The following is a 20927-nucleotide window of genomic DNA, read 5'->3' on the forward strand; positions in this document are numbered from 1 at the left end:
TGGTATTTATTATTGAAAATCTAGATCTTAAAGAAGGGTGCAAACAATGTAAAGAAGGGTACAGATTCATTAAAATAAGTTGGATAAGAATTAGCTAGCTAATGTTAGCTGGAAGATAGAAAGCATGAAAAAAAGATAATTTGTATTACCAGACCAATTATTGATTAATATTAATAACTGATTTTAATCTAACAACAGTTTTCGTTTTCTTTGTTATAAATGGGAGATACTATAAAGAATACTATTCATTATTAAATCTTGGTCATTCCTTTACTTTAAAAAATACAGTAGGGTATTAAAATTAACAAAATTAAAGTATCTTTGAGCTAAATGCTGAAATTATGGATAATTTTAATCATTAAGTATCCAGTCTAAAACTCTTCATTTTTCCTTATAAAATATTTTTTGATTTAGCCATTTAAATTGCAATTAGTAATTCATATTTTTTTAGTATGTGTGTTGAGAACAGTTAGTTTATATGGTTATTTGTTTTTACAGATAAAGATTCTGATTTGTTAGCTGTTGCATCTGAAGATGGTGACATTCTATTCTATGATACTAACAGTAAAGAGCAGAAATGTGTAAAATGTGAGCTCAATATGCGGTAGACTGGTATTTTTTTTATATAGAAAATTTTTTTTTTTTAAACCATTGTTCCAAACTAACATTGAATTACCTTTATTTGTGTATTTTCATTCGTTTAATATCAAATTTAGTCGGTGTGCATTTTGAAATACATAATGTGTATGTATTAAATTTTATATTGCTAGAATTCTTCTAGAATAATAATGTATTAATCATTTTAAATGCTTTGCTATCCAGTTTATTTAGAAATAATTCTTTTAGCTTGTATTTTATATTACAAAAATTTTCTTGCTGTTTATTAAATGTCACTGTGAACTAAATTGTTCTTTTCTCTATGGCTTAAGTACAGACTATGAAATTTTCAGAATACTTTATTTTTCTAAGTATAAAAATGGAATATTAATTTTTAAAGCTTTTATATTAAATATTTCAGCTAGGCAGTCTGCAACTAAAAACTGTAATTCATACTTCGGATATTGACTTACTTATCTCCTTCGAAGTGCTTCATTTTGTTCATCATTTTCTGAATGCCTTTTTTGTAATGACATTTGAAAGCTTTTATAAATCTTGGTGTAAAGGCTGAATGTTAGAAGTTGTATTTGCAAGAACAGACACAAATGTTGGATGGACTAAAAAATGGACATTATGGATGAACTATGAAAGGCTTTTTTAGGTATAAAGTCAGATATTCTGATACTGAAGAATCTATATTTTGCCAATTTGAGTTCTATAAGTGGTGGAGATTAGTTTAATAAACTGTGGTTTTTTTATTGGTAGTATGTATTTGTTTTGGTTCTGGAAATTTGAATGAGCAGCTGAATTTATTAACCAGTGAGTTTAATAAGTGGTGGGTACTGAAAATTAAAAAAAGTCTAACATTATTTGTGAAGCAATTACACAAAATTATTTTATGATGTAACTAAATTCACTTTTATGTAATTTTTTTTCTATTCATATTTTTTTTATTAAACAAAATGTTTGGATTGCTACATTCTTGTTTTTGGACAATATTTTATCAAAGTTATTTATACCTTCTGATTAAATGCAAAAGTTAAATGAAAATTTCCTGCAACCTTCCAGGTTTATCTGCTCATCGTAATGCAATATTTGATATATGTTGGCTTCCTGACAGACCTCATTTACTGACAGCATCAGGTGACCATAAAGCTGCTTTGTGGGATGTTTCTTCTTCTAGACTTATTACCTCGTTTAGGAAACATACAGCTTCAATTAAATCAATAGATGTTTGTCCTGAACAAAGTGGTAAGTTTAAAAGTTTTCTGTATTGAGTGTTTTATATTTTCTTTAAAAATAAATGTATGTAGGATGTTTCACTTTTTTTAGTGAATATACATACATGAGTCAAAATAAAAATTACAGGAAAAATACTGCATTTAATCAAATCTGCTTCATATTAGTTTCTTTCTACAACATGTATGTATTATTTCATAGTGGGTTTCTGAAATAAATCCCCCCCCCACTTCTAAAAAATACTGAACCTTTTAGTTTTTTTTTCAGAATCAATGACTATTTTATATCCCAATAGTAAAAAATGTTCTAATTTCAATGTGAAAACACTACATTATGAAAATGCAGACAATCAGATAGTAAGAAGTTAACTTGAAGGAAACTAAATTATAACAGATTTATGTTCTATAGGTGCAAAGAGTTAACATTAGTCAGATTTTGCTAAGAATGCAGTAGATAAAACTTTCATAGATTAAAGTAATTATCTCTGTAAAGTTTGTTTCACTGAAAAAAACAAAGAATAAGTCCTTCAATCAAAATCTCCGGTACCTAAATTGCAGTTAAAGTTACTAGCAATAGATAATGCATCAGTACCTAAAACTTTTCTATTTTTCTTTTTTAGCTTTTGATTTCAAACTGAATTTATCATAATTGTATTTAACTGGTTGCTTTTATTTAGAATTTATATTTGAAATAATTTAATGCTTTCTATTCTAGCAATTTTTGTCACTGGATCAAGAGATGGAGTTATTAATGTCTGGGATACAAGGGAAAAAAGTAGGTGTATTATTACTTTAGGGCAATACATATTTCTTTCACTGTTAAATAAAGCATTATTGATTAAAGTATATATTTTAGATGTTATGCATCTATGATTATATTAAGAGAATACATTATCTAATTTTTCCAGAAAATTTGAAAAAGGAACTTCGAAAATGCATTTTTAAGTTTTTTTTTCTCATTCTTAAGAGCAAGCTTTGAAAAAAGCTCATGCTACTTTTTGTCAGTAGATTGCACTGACTATTGCACTGTCAGAATTACAGGTTGCTACCTTTGGCAGGATTCTCGTCAAGGCCAAATGGAATTTTTCATCAAACAGAGTTAAATTTAATGACTGGGATAACCATAGCAACACCTCATAAGTGTGAAAGGAGTCTTAAGCTATGTTAGAATAGAATATTGTAGAACAAAAAAAGCCTTTTTGTTGGAGTAAGTTTCAAGGCAGAAAGAAAATATATTCAGTGATCATCTTAAAAAAATTATTATTATTCACTTGTTCCATGTTAAGCATTGCAAGGAATCATTATTTTCTATTTGTTCATTGCCTGCTGTTGATTTAGTAAATTTCATTTGCAATATTTAAAGTTGATGATTCACTTTTTGATAGGCATATAAACTTCAGGATATCGATTATTAATAATTAAAAGTTCCTTTTTCTTCTTTTTTCTAGAAAACATTGGTATAATTTTGTATTCTTGTCATATTTAGGAATTTGATCATTGAAGTATTGGACATTTTAAAATTTCTATCTCATAAAAAATAGTCAACCTTCATGTGTCATAATATCTTTAAACATGAATGATTCGATTGACACCTGTGAAACTGACTAGTCTTTCTAAAAACATAAACAAACACTAGTATTGAAAATCATTTCTTTAAAACAGTAATCTCCTTAGAAAATCAAATCATTTGACAATATGGATGATCCTCTTAGAGTATATTCTGTTCTGTAAATTGTTTCAGTTTAAATGATAAATGAATGATTGAAGATGATATTTTTGTCATCTTTACAGTAAAATAATAACAATATAAAATATGTCATGTCTGACATCACAAGAATTAGAGAAATGAAGACGAAATTTACATATATAATAAAAATTATTAATTAAATTAATGATATGACATGTGAATACATTGTATATTTAAGTCTTGATTTTTGCTTTTAAACCCTTCGTTAACAGTTGAAAGAAGGCTTACTATTTTCACTTGAATAGGAAACCTAAAATTCAACTCTTCAAAATAGGAAGTATTGCCAAGCTATGTGATATAGCACTTTTAATAAGGAATTAGCTGCCTGATCCATTGGTATGCAGTAAACATTGGTTAATGTGCCATAATGCCTATAAGTAGTTATACTGCAAACTATGCATTAGCTTAATTTTTACATGTATTAAAACAATTTTTAAGATCCATCAGTGGCAAGTTTGAAAGGTTTCAGATTTTAACAGTCACCCAAAAAGATTTGTTAAGGTTTTTTATGCTCTCGCTGAGCTCATAATTTACCAGTCTACTAGTGTACTCACTGCTGCTATTTCTTTCTTTCTTTTTTTCTTTTAAAGCTTTATTATTAAGCATAATTTTCTCTGCACTTGCACTACATACAGTTCAAAAACAAAACAACAAAAAATTTTAAAATAGTAGCATATGTTTAGTACTCCCAATATTGTGTTAAGTGTTGGCATAAATTTTTTCTGCCTTTTCCCAGTTTATTATATCAGTATTCAGTTTTCTTACTAAGATCGCTATACAAAACATTTTTTGTCTTTTTATTATTAATGTTTTATCTGTTTATTTATAAAATATCACATTCTTGACACGCTACATAAAATTTGATTCAACAGCAAAATCACAAAATATTTAAAAACAGCGTATCTTAACTCTCTGGCTGCTCAATTTGTGGACCGAAACCACTTCAAAAATTGCATATTTTTTTTGCATATTTTGAATCTATATTTATTGGAGAATTGAAAAATGCATTTTTACTTTCTAGAAAATATTTTGTACATGGATTTTTATAATGAGAAACTAAGTTGTCAGAAAAAACAATTTCAGATGTTATCACACCCCAAAAAATCTTTTTTAATATTTCAGTGGAATTACAGTTAATTTCTATTTATTGCATAATATAAAAAGTAATATTTATTGCATAATATAAAAAGTAAAATGTGTAAAATTTAAGAAAATATAAAGCGCTGAGGAAAAAATACCTTAGAAATGCAGTTTAGTCTGATAGAGTTCAAAACAGGGTTCAAGGCAAAGTCCAACTTCACAGTTTTTGTACCAGATTCAATAAATCTAACCAATCTAATTATTAATCTAATTAATAATTTAATTAAATAATCAAGATAATTGCTGAACGTTTTCTTGCAGCCATTTCTGTAAGAAAAAAAAGAGGCAAAAAGTGAAGTTTGAGTGCTCACGTGCCTTCAAATGCCACAATTTAGTAGACAACTAACAATATCTGTTGGCCAAAACATAGACTAAACGCTTAATACTGTATATAATTTATTTTAATGCTTAAACGGGGGAAAAACAGGATGCGCTCCTCAATAAAGGAAGAAAAACATATGCCTGCGGCATAAACAAATTTTGCTACATTTGAGTTGCCCGTGGAAATCTCGGGATGATCAGCCAGAGGGTTAAGAACTGCCAACAGACAGTTTCGCATGCTGGAGATAAAAGTGTTTAATTCCATGCTGTGAAGGGGCCAATACATGACTTACAATCAAACATAAGGAATTCCTGAATACAAATTATAGTGGATAAAATGTTTACTTGACATGTTGCTAGTTGAGCTTACAAGAAATGAGCATGTATTAGGTATTATGTATACTTTTAAAATCTGTGCATGTCTGTCTGTTTGTTTAGGGCATTATCTCCCCCAGAAGGGCAGGGAGTTGAGTTTTGAGAGAGGTACCCCTGGATTCCAAAAACGCGTGGGAAGCCATTTCGACCATTTTCATCTTTGTAAGACTTTAATTATCCAATATGTTAGTTAAAAACTCTAAAAACATTAATTTTCATCCTCATTTTTCCGAATAGAAACAGTCTCGCTTCCTGGAGATAAAAATCTACTTTTTTGAAAAGTGTTGCCACTGCTCGCTTTCAAATCATAGAATTTCTTTAAAAACATTTCAAGTTTTACAAAATATGAAAATAGCATTCTCAAACATTAAATGTATTATTTCCGATTCCAAAAATTCATGGAAAGCCATTTCAACCATTCTTATCTTCGTACAACTTTAATCAATTGAGATACTAATTAAAAACTTTGAAAATGCTAATTTTTGCTCACATTTTTTGAGTGGCAACATTCTTGCACACTAGAAATAAAAATCTGGTTTATTTCGAAAAGTGTTGCCACTGCTTGCTTTCAAATCCTAGAGTTTGTTAATAAGAAAATTGTAAGTTTTACAAAATATGAAATAAAAATAACATTGCCAAACTATATATTTTTATTGGTTAGACTTGACTTTAGGCTACCCCTTGTATTATCACGAAGTTGTTTCATTTACCGCCAAGTTGTTGTTCTGTTTATTGCCTAGTTGCTTCCTTTATGGCAACCTGAGTAGTTGATTTGTTATGGAAACCCTATTATGACGTAATCGTTTGCATTATTCAGGGAAATCTTGAATCTTGGGATGTTTTGTAAGGGCTTTTGTGTGTGGTTAGGAAATATATTGCTTGTTTCATTGTTTAGAAGGTAGAATGGCTGAATGTAGTAAGATTAATTTGAAGTTTCTGTACAATTTGGAATGAAAGGGGGAAAGAGCATTAATTGACTGGTGTGTGAATGAAGGTTTACTTAGTAGCCATTTTTGGGATAGTCCGGAATACGTAGGATATTTTTGACTCTTATTTTTGTGAATTTATGTGGCGACGCCGATATACAGATTCTAGATCAGATAATTTTAGGAAGTTTTTGGGTGCTGTTAAGGAATTTTGTGTGCCACAGAGGTAAGTGGATATTTGCTTTGTGTAATGCTTAAATGCATAATCCCTTTTAATGTTACTTTATTGTTTGGTTTAAAATGTAGTTTATTGAGATTATGTATTTTTTGTTTGCCTCTAGAACTGAGTGCTCCCTTGACTTTTTAAGTAAAAATATATTGATGTGTACATGGACAAACTCAAGGGAGTGTGCAAAGCCTACTTTGTGCAATTCTCTGATGTTTTTTGAAGTGAAAATATGTCGATGTCTACATGGATATCGAGTTTGTGCAATTCTTTGTCTTTTTATTTTGGCTTTATGTAGTGGTGATTTTTGACGCAAAAATCGCTGCTACACAAGCCAAAATAACAAGTCAAAGACCTGCACAAATTCGGTATCCATGTACCACCGAAAATCGCTAAGTTTCGCCAAGGGGTACCCTAAAATATACTTTTACCTTTTTATTATATAAAGTCATATTCTGACGTTGAAGAAAGCCTGTTAGTCTGGCTGAGTAAAAATAGGCGGCCAGTGCAACTCTGATTCAAAATCCGGTGATATCCACGTCCAGTGCTGATAACGACCACATGTTTCTGAGACTCCGTTGCCGATGCTTTATTTTTCTTCTGTTTTCCCCTTTCTAGTAATTTCGTTCTCCTGATGAGGAGGGACCTTTAGCTGCCCTCGAAATCGATTGTTTTAATATATGTACGCTAAATACAAGGTTGTTATTGCGATTTTAATTATATCTAGGTTGCTTATATTTGTGCGTGTAATCGTACTAGATGCCCTCCACAATTGGTTTATTTTTCCAGAATAGCATTTTGGCCTCCAAGTTAATGTGATGATATTTTTTTAATAGATTTTCAGTTTTATTTTGTTTTACTTTTGTGAAGGAGGAATGTAAATTAAGTACTAGGTAAATTTGTAAATCATGGATCAGTTTTAATTATTACATCTATCTAAAATAATTTTGTTTCATATTTGCACTAAATCTTTTATTTTGATTTACTGAGAAATGGTTGAATTGCTTATTACGGTTTTCTTGCCCCAAGAGATGGAATTAGGTAGGATAGTTTTTTTTTCCTTTTAAACTTTGGAATAACTTTCTCACAGTAAATTATAAATCTCCATTTTATTTCTAAACCTTTTAAGTCCAAAGGGGCTATTTGCCCAGAAGGACTATTAATTTTGTGTTAGCATTTTGCATTGATTCACTACAAGCATTGTTTCACTTTTCAGATTGTTGCCACCAAGTATTATCACCTTGTATTATATTTAAAGAAATTAAATAATGAAGAATCTGCATAAATGTATGTATGTTTCTCGCATTTTGATAAAACAACAGTACCTAGAGCCATAAAATTTTGAATAGCATAACCCTCCTGTGAATATGGGCATCTGGAAGCCCAAATTTGAAATTTGGAATTTGTTTTATTATCGATTTCATATTTTGTAAAACTTTAATGAATTTTTGATTAACAAACTCAAGGATTTCAAAGTGAGCAATGGCAACATTGCACATTTTTATCTCCAGTGCATGTGACTGTGTATTCTAAAGTTATGCTTATTTTAAAAATTATTTTGTGATATTGCTCTTGAATAGAATTTTATGGTTTAAGTGCAAAGATCAGAATATTTAATAAATAAAGGTCACACAAAATGTTAAAAAAAGGCCCCTTTGGATGTAATTTAAAATCTGAAATCTTTCAAATTTTTTTATTTTTAATTTTTTTCATAAAATTGTTTTTAATTTGAAATTTTTTATTCTTTATACAGAATGCACTATGCTTTATGACAAACCTGTCATCACTATTGAGAATGCGCACTGCAGGAAAACATTTCTTCCAATTAAAGGAAAAAAACACTCTTGTGTAAGCAAATTTTAACTTAAGTTTTAAGCTATATTCTTTGTTGAAATTTAAAATATTTTATAGAATTTTGAATTTACTTTTGCATGAACATTCTTTTATATTGCTGATAACTTTACAGTTGTTTGCAAATTTGTGTATGCTGAGGGACATTCACAGTTCCTCTTCCCATGTATATGGTGTATGTTGTAGAGAATAAACACATAGTTGAAAATTTATGTATGTATATTGGAAAAAGCATATTTTTTAATATAGTTTGTTTTACAAAAATATTATATTGCATAATACAAAACTAGAATACTTTTTACTTGAAGAGAACTAGAATCTTAACCACTGTTTCCATTTACTTAGAAATATTACTGTTGCCACTCATAAATAAATACATAAAAAAATCACTTCTCAATACCTGCCCTTAATTTTTATTTCCTTTATTAAATTCAGAAAGTTAAATCAAATTTATATTCTTATGCTTGTATTTTTAGTCAACAAAAACATTTGCTTTTAAATTTAATAAAGGTTTTATTATCCTAAGTACTTAAATTTGTTAAACTTCACTTTACTTAATGGTTTCTTAAACATAATTGCTGTGCTTTTTTTTTTTTTTTTTTTTTTTTTTACAAATGGCGGGCACTTGCCTGTAACAGCATTGGCCACTACTAAGCGGTGACCATTTTATTGTGGAGGCACCTAATAGGCAGCCACCATTACTTCCTATGAAGGGACAGGCAATTTTACATCGATGCCTTCTCTGGGATTCGAACCCAGGCCCTTTGGTATCCCAGTCAGTATCCCCTAACTACTTTACTGTCTGGGCGGCATTTGCTGTGCTATTGTCAGAAGTTAAAAGAACTTGTTAATGTTATATTCCTTAAGTTTTTCTGGTAAATAATAATACTTCAGTATGTTTACATCTGTTAAAATGTTTTGAATCAATTTAATTCAACTTTGATTGTTTTGATTATCAGTAATTAAATTACAATAGTTTTATTGGTTATTTCTTCCGAAAATGTTTTATATTTAAAAATTTTAAATTGAGTTAAAGAACTTTTATATTAAAAGATTTCTTTAACCCAGTTTACTGTTGCTGTATACTTAACTTCTATAGTTAATAAAGCAACTATTGGTTGTTTCCTTATTGCATAACTCAAGGATTTCCCACGTATTCAGTAGTGCTTTTGCATCTTTCTTTATAACTTGTATAATTTGCATCATAGGAAATTTCTAAGGTGTCTGTGTTAAATCTAAATTTAAGATATAATCAATAAGTTCAGCGCCCTGTACTTTTTTCCTGGTTGTGGCAATGAATATGTGGTTATTGCAAGTCTGAAATTAAAATAAGCTGGTTGATGAATGAGAAAGAATCTGTTCATTGTCATTGAAAAAAGCATCTGTTGCTTATTATTTGCCATTAATTGCTTAATTTTATGCTCAAATTTATCATTGAAAAATAATTATAATTATTATTTAATTATAATTAAATTATAATTTTAAATAGGTTTCAGTATTTATTCATTATTAATAATTAGGCATATTTTAAAAGGAAACATAATAATAATGAAAAAATTATTTAAAAATATTGAAATTTATTTATAAACTAATACAAATATTTCTAAAACAAAAGAGTGGAAATATTAATTCTTATGTCATTAACAACACTTTATCATCAAACCCAAAAGTGACACTGAATAAAATTTAGATTTGAATGCTCAGCTAAATTTTTTAAAGTTTTTTATGTTATGTTGTAGCATTATTCATAAATTTTATATAATATTCCTGTGATTAACCCCTTATCGTTTGGTTCATTCATTCTACTTTATCAAATTTCCTCTTTTATTTTGAGTAATAAGAGAGATGCTGATTTTACTTGGGTGTTTATTTATTATATTTATGAATAAACACATTTTTGGAATTTCAGGGCTTATTTGGAATATTATAATTGTAATGATAATGCTTAAATAAATTTAAAAAATAAGCAGTAAATGATCTCCTCGGTTACCTTGATGTGAATCACAAAATCGTTCAAACAATGCATTTAGCCTGAAAGTAATGTTTTTGTTAACCTCTTCGTGACGGCATGTTGGTGAACTAAAAACCCTCTACTGCAGACGTGTGTGTCATATATGCATCAGTCCCAAATGTCACTAGCAGCCGGATGATGCACTGGTGCATCAGCGCTTGAATTGATCTTCCAGACGGGTGTGACATTATATGCATTTTCAAACATGCATGTTCTTTTTGAATTTTTTAAAATCACTAAATGGCACTCTGTGTCCACTACAGTTAGCTTATTTGAACATATGCATTGTTGATCTTGTGTCCATGAAGTACTTTCTGATTCTGGCGAATTGTTTAGATGTACAAACAGATAATATAAAGTAAACAAAACCCAGCTGACATGCAACTGGCGTCGCATGGTATAGTTTCTGATGCTTCAATTCCCTCCCCCCCCTTCAAAGATTGGAAGTAAAGCTGTGATTTTAGGAACTCGGGTTTGTATACAGTTTGCATCTTCTTTAGAGAGCAGACATAAGTTTTTTGCACTGATAAGAGAGTTAAACTATTAGTGCAATGTCTAAGAGAAAGAAGTCTTTAATGAAAAAAGAGTATATTCGAATTGTAAAGCCCGTCAGTGTCCGTTCGAACCCGTAAAGGACAATTTTGAAACAGAAAACTAGATTTAAGCGAGAACAGCAATTTTGATACCGAAATTTTCTCAGAGACTGACTTGGAAGTTTGTTTTGCTTTCACCTCGCAATCCAACGGAGCAGTGGCTACTCCATCACGAGCTCGATCTGTTAGGTAATTGAAGATTTATGAATTTACAGGAATTACGGAATTCATAGAATGAAATTGACTTTTCAACATTTTTTTCACTTAATCTAATGAACATAATAGTTGAAGAAATTAATAATTTCTATGAACAAAAGATGATGAAAATCATCTTCATCCAAAATCAACATACTTGTGCAGATGTGCCTAAAATGAGGGGATTCATATTATTAATTATTTTGCTGGGATGGAATTAAAAAGTTTGACCTGAAAATGTGTTTCATAACTAATGAAAGAGACTAAATTATCACACACTGTTTCCTTTCTGAATCATTTATACTATTATATTTACTCATATATTTTGCTATTTTTTCCATATGTTTAGATATAAATTTAAATAAGTTTTTTACAACATTTCACCAAAATGAGTTAAATATTTTATTTTGTTTGATGTTAATTAAAATTTCTTCACAATCTCTTGATATTCTGTATTTATGATTATATTACTGTTATATATATCATTACAGAAAAAAAATTGATTAAAAAATATTTTTAATGAATTATTTTTAAAGTTAGGCTTAGCAATGTGAAATATTATAATAATTATAATCTTACTATTGCAACAACTCACAGTCTCCAAGGTGAGTTGCACTAAGCAACATGCTCTCACGTAAAAGGATTAACTGCTGATGCATGTATGATAGACTTGTTGTGAAAGATAAAAGAATGATGAAATAATGCATATTAAGATGAAATAATGCATATTAAGCAAACTATATATCCTACAAGGGACAGAATAAAGATAATGGGAAGAAAAGAAAAGAACAAAAAACTGTGAAATCTAATTTTATTCTATAGGGAGAATCATAAAAAGTAGCCTACCTCTAGTGATATTATGACAACGTGCAACACCATTTTTCTGACATGATGTACACAGATGAAGATAACAGGGAAAATAAAGCTGAAACATCATTTTATTTCAGGACAAAAATTTGCTGGACAGATGGACAGTCGGTAGGCAGAAAGCAAGGCATTGCAGCCACCTCCGAAGACACCAGTATTGAATGCAGGCTACTTTTCATGGGTCACCATGTGGTTTCCCAGCTTTATTTAATTATTTTGCTTATCACGTAGTCTTAGGAGAGAAAGGAATCTATTTGTGTGTTAATGTTTATTGGATAACTAATTATTAATAGTTGCAAATTAGCGACAGAAATGTTATGTGTCATAATTTGCAAAATCTTGCACATGATATAGATAGATATTAGAGTGCTAAATATGATGGATTAGATTTTAATAGTGAAAGGTGAAAATTTGATTCTCTTTAAGCAAATGTAACATTATAAAACACTATTTTAATGTAAAAATTCAATTTGAGAATAAAACTGCCCTTCTCTATTATATTTACAAATTTTTCTTTTGCTATCCATAAAAATATTTGAATACTATTTTGTTTATAATTGGTTACAAATCTGCATTCCCATTTAGATTAATATGTTTCATTTCATGAATGTATGCATTCAACTGAATTTGTGTTGTAAATTTAGATGAAATTTTGAATAATGAATTTCAGAATCAAACATATGGGACAGGAATTTGGAATTTTTCATGAAATTTTCTTTTTTGGAAATATATTGCTTGAATTTTAATTGTCTTGAAATTATTCAAGTTTTTGAATCAGGCATTCATATTTAATCATCCGACATAATCTTGAAGACTACTAGATTGATCTAAACAAATTTTTTTGTTATTAAGTAAGTAATGGCTGTTAAGATAAGAACAGAAAAAAAAAAAAAAAAAAAAAAATGATTACCATCTGTTATCTTGTCTTTCATATGTGACACCAAAATTCATCTTGGTTTAGTTTGAAGTAAGGAAGCGCTGTGTGTATGAAATTTTTCTTGAAATATGATCCAATGTGATATTTTTCAACTTCTGATAAAACATATATTAGCTTAATTAAGACACAATAACCCGCCGAATAAATACTAATTCAGAAGTCAAACAACAAAAATCAGTGTTATATTTTCAAAATTTTCACAGGAAAACCCATCGAAACTAGTCCTGTGAAAATTTTGTAAATATAACAATGATTTTTGTTGTTTGACTTCTGAATTAGTATATATTAGCTTGTCTACAAAACTTTGTTGAAATTTAAAACTTCTAATTTCAGAAAGATGTGAAGAGCAGTGTTTCATCAGTGGCTTTTCAAGACATACATAATCTTGCCTCAGCTGGTGTAGCTGATGGGTAAGTGTCTTTATGACCTTTGGTTTGTCTAAAATAAATAGAAAAAAATGGCTGAGAATAAGGTATAATTCTGAGATAAATACATAGATTCAATCTACTGCACAACTTGTCAATAGTCAATACATGAATGCCATTTTTACAACTTTAAAAATGTGCATGTAACACATTTTTTAAAAATTAACCACTCTATATTTAACTTAAAATGCATAAATATATATATATATATATATATATATATAATGAATAGTTAAAGATATGTCTTTTAAATTACATGCATATTTAATTTAAAATTTTATTACTTAAGTAGAAATATTGCTAAATTTGTTTTTGAAATGAATATTTGAAATAAAAATAATATAAAGGGAAAAATGGAATCGATAAACCTTTTATGTTTATGAGGCTTTTGGATTCTGATTTCTACAGAGAAACAAAGAATTAAAATTTCTGACACGGATGAGAAATATGCATATAATCTTCATTGAAAATATATATAATTTATTTTTAAATTACAAACATACAAATTACAGAATTTTTTTATAACAGTTCTTCATTTGCCTTCATTTTCAGTGACATTTTCTTCAAGAGTTTTCATTCCTGAGTTGTTCGAAATGGGGTTACAATCTTTTTTGATAATATTAAAAATTCTTTTACAGGTTGCATTTGATTGAGGTATTATTAAAGCAACATGGTCGCAATGTTCGGTATTTTGTATTTAATGCACTCATTCTATCTTTAACTTTGCAATATCTCTGTGTTAAACCAATATGTAAATCTGAAACTTGAAATTATCTGCTTGATGCATAGAAAACTCAATTTCTACTTAAGATAATTTTTATTAATAATGAATGAAAAGTGTTCACCATATAGTACATTTTAAGGAATGAATCATTTAGAGGAAGAGCATGTAGTAATGATAAAAGGCTGTACTGAATTGGAAGGAAATTCAATTCATTTTTCAACTGCACATTTAGAAAATAAATTTTGTTTTTGCACCAATCGCTGAATTTTTATTGACTTTTTATTTATTACACTTTTGAAGTGGAAAGGATGTCAGATTGGTTTCTGTATCATATTCAGAAATTACTGATGGTTTTATGAATAAAAGTTCCAACAAGGTTTCTTCTCAATTTATGCATGTAAGGTAGTTGAAGTGGCAAGTTAATATTTTCCATTATAAACAAAGGCAAAGTAATGTTAAAAAAAGGGTAAATATAATTTGGTGTTAAGAGATTGTAACTTTTTTTTTTTTTTCTACATTCTCTTTCCTTCATTCCCATTATCATTCAACTGAGGCCCACCCTCAAAAAAGAACTTATTATTTCCAAAATTCCTGTCAGACTTCTCTTCTTCTTTTTCACTAACTTCATTTTTATGCAAGAGGTGGCATGGACAATCTCCGTATGATTTCATCTAGTTGATGCATTTTAATAACCTTTAACTTTTCTTAACATTTTACTAGCATTAACTTTTTAAAAAATATATATAAGCAACTTTTTCATTCTAAATTTTTGCTAATAAAAGATTAATTTATGCAGTTAAAATTACCTTCTCTGATATTATTACAGCATTCTAAAATAAAAATCAGTTAAGAAAATATTAGTCCTTTTTCTTTGCTATAATATGTCACAAAGAGTACCAGTTTGTTATTACTCCTTCCATCAGTACTTAGAGCAAATGATGTATTGTACACTAATTCTACAGCAGTACATCCTGTAAGCATTTGTATGACTGCAGCACTTTTGGTGTGCCCACAGTTAAATTTTTATGCTATGGTAGAATCTGAAACTGTCACATTCAAAAATTGTTTTGAATGGTCCAAAACTGGAATTTGAAGCTGTATTCAATAAAAAATTGATTAAAATAGTATTTGGTTTTTATAACACCTGTTTCTTTATCTGTTATAAAGATAAATGTTATAAAAGAGTCTGATGTTTCTTTTGATTTTATTTCACTAATTTCTTTGTCTTTGAGAAAATGCATTAGTCATCTTTTCCATTGCACTTAAGTGAAAAATCTGTGTTTCTTGCATTGCCAATGTTCATGATTTTCTTTGATTTTGAAATTTTCTATTTATAGAATGAATTCGTTTCTATAAGCTTTATAATATGACTTTAAAATAGCCGTAACTTGAGGTAATGGTAAATTGCTGTTTATTTCAGGCTTTGCCCAAATCATCAGGCCAATTTTTGATGTGGTCAGTTTCAGGTTTTGCCCATAATGCACACATACACATCAGTGTTATAATATAATTAATAAAATGGCATTTAATAAACTGCCAGTGCAGTTAATTTATAATTTGATAATTATTATTAAGTGGCAGAACAATGCAAACATTTCTAAGGAAATTGTTAATATTGGAATTGAATTAGGATGTTATAATTATATTGTGTGATGAATTTAATTTAATAGCACATTTGCGTGTATGTTGCAGTTCTGCACTTCATATTTTATATGTGTTGCATAAATATTACTTAATACATTAATGCATAATGTAAAACACAGTAAACAACACTAATACACAACACTGAATGACACTTTTCGTTAAGAGAGTTATATCAAGGATTTGAAATCAGCTCTTAACTGGTTAAATCATGTTAAGGAGTTTATAATCTTTTACTGCAGTCAAAGTATCTTTGGGCAAAACGCAGTTACTACATATTTTGACAAATGAGCATTATTCTTCCAAAATTTATTTCATATCTAAAATATTTTTCTGTGAATTGATTTTTTATGACATTAAAATGTATATTTTAGGGTAGTGAAAATATGGGATTTGAGGAAAACTTACATTTCAAGCCATCTTTGTATACCAGCTCCTCGACATATGCTAGGGTATTCTGGAGCAAATGTTTCTGGCCATGGTAAATTAGTTAGTCATTGCTTATGTGTAGTATTACTTTGGCTAATTGACTTTTAGCTTTGATTAATATATTCTTTTATGAAAGATAAAATATTTAATTTTTATTTTAGGTTGCACAAGTTTATCTTTTGATTCACGACGTAAAATGCTGTATGCATGTAGTACAGATCATAAAATACATCGTTTTGATTGCCATTCCTATATCAAGGATGGTATGTTCTTTTGTGTTTTTATCACTCTTTCATGTTTAGACATTAAATGCTTCTTGAAACTTTACTTTTTTCTCCCCACTTTGTTTTCAAATTCCTTCTTTGTCACAAAACACATCTACTATAATTTTTTGCTAATCATCAACTTGAATTTTGTAGTTATGAATTTTATATAAATAACACAGTATAGAATGTTGCATCATTTGGCAGCTCTTTTGTTATATAAAAGTCTGGTTTCTCATAACTTAATTTATGTCTTATTCTTTAGATTCTTAAGTTAGGTAAGTAAGTCTTTAATAAGTTTTTTAATGTTTTCAGAGGAAAATGCCATATAATATGTCTTTAGTTAATAATTTTTTCTTTCATCTCTTCAAACTGTACACTGAAAATGAGATTTATGAATTATTGAACAAAATTATTAACCCTTGAAGTGGCCAAGTTGTATATGCAGATTGAAAAATCTTTAGCATGATACTTTTTAATACACAAGCATGCATATTGAAGTATGTCCAGGTAACTAAAGTAGATAGAAGAAAAGGAGTCAAGGTGCTAAGTCAAAGGGTCATTTTGCAATTATAATCAAGAAAATAACCATTTGCTTATGATCTTTTTGAGAAGTTTAGGATTTTGGGGCCAAACCCTTAGCTATCTGGAGGGTTAAGATGTTCTCATGGTGCAAAGTTGTAACATGTTTGATTTATAATCAGAAGTTCTGTGATTCAGATACTAGTGAAGGCTCTGTTTGTTGTTTCATGGCTCTGAAATGACATAATGTGTCTACAGTACATCTAAGATAAAATGTAATCAAAGGTAATTTATCACCACTTGGATTTTGTCAACTGGATCTTATCTTCTCACCAGTTGTCCTATAATTGGAGATGGAATGTAAGGAACTATTGCATTTCTGTGTATATGTATTTGTGGTATAAGTGGTAGCTCAGTCAGCGAGTAGTTAAATGATCCCTGGTTTGGATCCTGCTGACAAATCTAGTTTTGTGCTAATTTTTTATTAGTATGATATTGATGTTTTATTTAAATATTCTAAATTTTTTTGGGGGAGGGGGGTTCTTCAATTCTAATCAAAAATTACATTTAGTTTGTAGTACATATGCTTACATTAAAGAGTTTTTCCTCAAAAATATGTTGATATTAAAAAGAAAACATACATTTTCAGAACTTAGCAACTGTTGTAAGATTACATGTTGCATATATTCGGTAATTTATATATTAGTTAATAGGATACATATAACTGCTCCTCCTTTGCCATTTTGTAAACAAGAACTTCCATTCCGGAATTTATTTGTAATACTGTTAAAAACAATAAAGCTGTCATTTATGACATAATTTTGTTAAAATTAATGGTGGAAAAAATCCAGTGTTTAAAAGTTTATACATTTCATCGAAAAAGGAAAAATTAATGAATTTCATTTCTGATTTTGCTTATTACTTAGAGGAATGTATTTAATTTCTTTTGTAAATGTGTGTTTTTATGCATGTAAAATTAACTTTTAAGTTATACTTTTAAATAATTATATTTGTGATGACATTTTATTATAAATGTATTTCAGTATCAGTGACTGCAAATATTTCAGATGCACTAACAATCACTCCTGTTATTTGATGTAATTAAAAAATGAATTTATTTGGACTAATTTTGTGACATGACTGATTGCTGAAGAGAGGTTTAGTATGTAAATATTGTGTAGCAAGTTGTCTTAATTTGGCATAAATATTTAATTTGAAAGTTATTAAGGAGAACAACTGCTATTATAGTTATAGTAGTGATGCTTTGGAGATTCAAAAGCAAGTCTTTTTTTATCAAACTCGTATATGATTGGCAAACTTTTGTGTTTTTAAGTGGTACCATAATTATTTTACCCTCAGCACAGCCAGCGTGAACTATATGGCTAGACTAGAATTTTCTTAAAACACATCTGAAAAACATGGAAAGGTTAGGAAATTTCACTCTCCTGTTTATGTGGCAATCCTGTACACATCAAGCATTCATTTTGTTGAATTATTTTTATTTATTTATTAACTTTATGCTTACATGTGTGAGACTGAATTTAAAATTTTCTTGTTAAAAAATATTCATCTTTTACAGCATTTACATATGAAGGTTTGAAATGTGGAACTTATTTCGTGAAGCTTGCCTTAAGCTATGATGATCAGTATTTATTATGTGGATCTAGTGATGATGCAGCATACATTTGGAAGGTATTGTATCCATATTTCATTTTTTCTTATGAATAATCATGTTCTCTCTTAATGCATAGTTAATTTTTTTAATATTGTATAATTTACAAAAGTAATCTTAAGTATATTACAAAAAGATTTCAAAATAAAGCACTATAAATATTAAAATATAATTTTTTTTTTTTTTTTTTGCCTCAAAATATCTTAAAAAGAGTGTTTGTACATCTTTGTTCAAATTTGTTATTTAAATTTTTAGCATATAACTGAAAACTTTTAGTTTTAATTTTTAATAATTGTAGAATGAGCATTCCACATATGAATGTTTATGAACTTTAGAATTTTATTGTTAGTTGTAATGTCAGTAGTGATCTGTGATTATTTTCCTGACTACAAACTGCATTACACAAACTACATTTGTGAACATGAATACAAACTATGTTTTATTGATAATAACATTCCAAGATTTCTGTGTGAGAGGTGGTGTGGCTTTTGTTAAAACTGTTTAAAACAATAAATAAGTTACATTACTTTATGTTTGAGTATGAAGTAGCATAGCTTATTTTATAAAGCAACTATAGTAAACTATTAAAACAAAAAAGGGGTGTGAAATTGGCAAACTTTTGCTTGTGTTTTTTTCCATAGGTGACATCATAGATTTGCAACATCTTTTCTACTTGATTTTTGTTGTTGATTTCTTTAAATTATTTTATTGTATATCATTCTGAATATATAGAAGCATATCATAAGAGAAGCAAGTTAATTAATCCTTTGATTTTTATGCAAACCTTGACCATTAAGTTCCAGAATTAGTATGCTGATAAATATACATGACATTTATTCAAATACTCTTTATCTGCAAGTCTAATCCTAGTTATTGAATTGTATGTTTTATAACAGTTCTTTTGTGAAAGTTTACTTTGAAAAATATAGTTTTTATGCTTATTTGCAAGCTTAATAAATGTTTCCACTGAACTCTTGAAAATTCATTTGATGTTTAATTTAATTTAATAATTATTTATCTGGGGTGGGTTCTGAGGGTCTCTTACCCTCTCCCCTATCACTAAACCACACCCGAGGGCTTTTGACCCACCATGTATTTAAAGTACCCCCATGCCGTAAAGGAACTATACATTTACAAACATCCATGCCTTCTTTAGCATTTAAACCTGGGCCCTTCACTACCACAGTAGGCTTCCTTAGTCACTATACTGCCTGGGCAACATATAATATATATTATCTTGTTTAAATTTCAGAATCAATGTATTTAAAAATTGTTTTAATGAAAGATAAGGATACTTTTCAATATGACAGAGGAAAATTAAAATGTTTCATTTAAATGTTATTTTTCTGAACAAAATTTTAATATATTATCTTTATTTTAATATGATAACATTATTATATTTGTTTAAAAAGCTCTCAGGGATTTTGAAAATCATTGAATTAAAATATTTTATAGCTAATTTGGTTTTAAAATTGCTGGAAAACCACCAAATTTGATGATGCACAGTAAAAGAATTCATATCCCAAAGAGAAAAGAACTTGTTTCTTATGAAGCGAAGAGGATGACTTCACACTGCTATCTTTAATGTCTGCCAAGAATGTAGGATTAAAATACAAAACTAGTGACAAAGTGTCAGATTAGCGCAATTTTTTTGCACTTATATTTACACACCCATATATATGACAAGAATGAGAAAAGAATTTGATGTGTAAGATTGTAAAACTAAGACAATTTTCATAAAAATTACCAAAAATTCATGAAGAATATTTATGAAAGGAGAATGACATTTCTGTTTATTTTTTTTTACTACAATCTAATTATTTTAAGAAACTGAAAGGAGCTTAGAAAACTTATTTTTTTATATGATGGTGATAAATAATTTGCTTATTAGAATAATTGCAATTGCATAAAGTTTTTAGTCTAATGGTGAGTTAATATTATTTTTTAATCTTGAAGCATAGTTAAAAAAACTTTTCACCTTATTTTGTTTCTTTCCAGACCACTAAACCAGGTTTGCCCGTTTTTGAATTACTTGGCCATTCAGCTGAAGTTACATCTGTTACTTGGAGCCCATATGATGTTACAAAGGTATTAAAAGAAACTTTAAATGCTCTGTTGATTATTAAATTTCCCAAACTATTAAGATGAGCTATTAAATACATATTTATGGTATAATATTATCTACCTAATAATATTACAGAAATATAGTACATTATATTAATAATAT

The 20927-nt window shown here is 28.5% G+C and overlaps 1 protein-coding gene across 3 annotated transcripts in view; it reads left to right on the forward strand.

Moving 5' to 3' along the window:
- l(2)dtl (WD40 domain-containing protein denticleless) overlaps positions 1–20927 on the forward strand; it is a 55557-nt gene that overhangs the window by 11910 nt on the left and 22720 nt on the right. For all 3 annotated transcript variants that reach the window (XM_035359261.2, XM_035359259.2, XM_035359260.2), the window contains exons 4-12: positions 499–588; positions 1666–1848; positions 2551–2610; positions 8324–8418; positions 13358–13434; positions 16189–16295; positions 16405–16506; positions 18608–18720; positions 20699–20788. In XM_035359261.2, coding sequence (XP_035215152.2) covers positions 499–588; positions 1666–1848; positions 2551–2610; positions 8324–8418; positions 13358–13434; positions 16189–16295; positions 16405–16506; positions 18608–18720; positions 20699–20788 — 917 coding nt within the window. The remainder of the gene's footprint in view (positions 1–498; positions 589–1665; positions 1849–2550; positions 2611–8323; positions 8419–13357; positions 13435–16188; positions 16296–16404; positions 16507–18607; positions 18721–20698; positions 20789–20927) is intronic.

Source organism: Stegodyphus dumicola, chromosome 4, assembly GCF_044657685.1.
Source record: "Stegodyphus dumicola isolate Sdum_Otavi_A_Nest chromosome 4, ASM4465768v1".
In the NCBI taxonomy this organism is placed as follows: Eukaryota; Metazoa; Arthropoda; class Arachnida; order Araneae; family Eresidae; genus Stegodyphus; species Stegodyphus dumicola.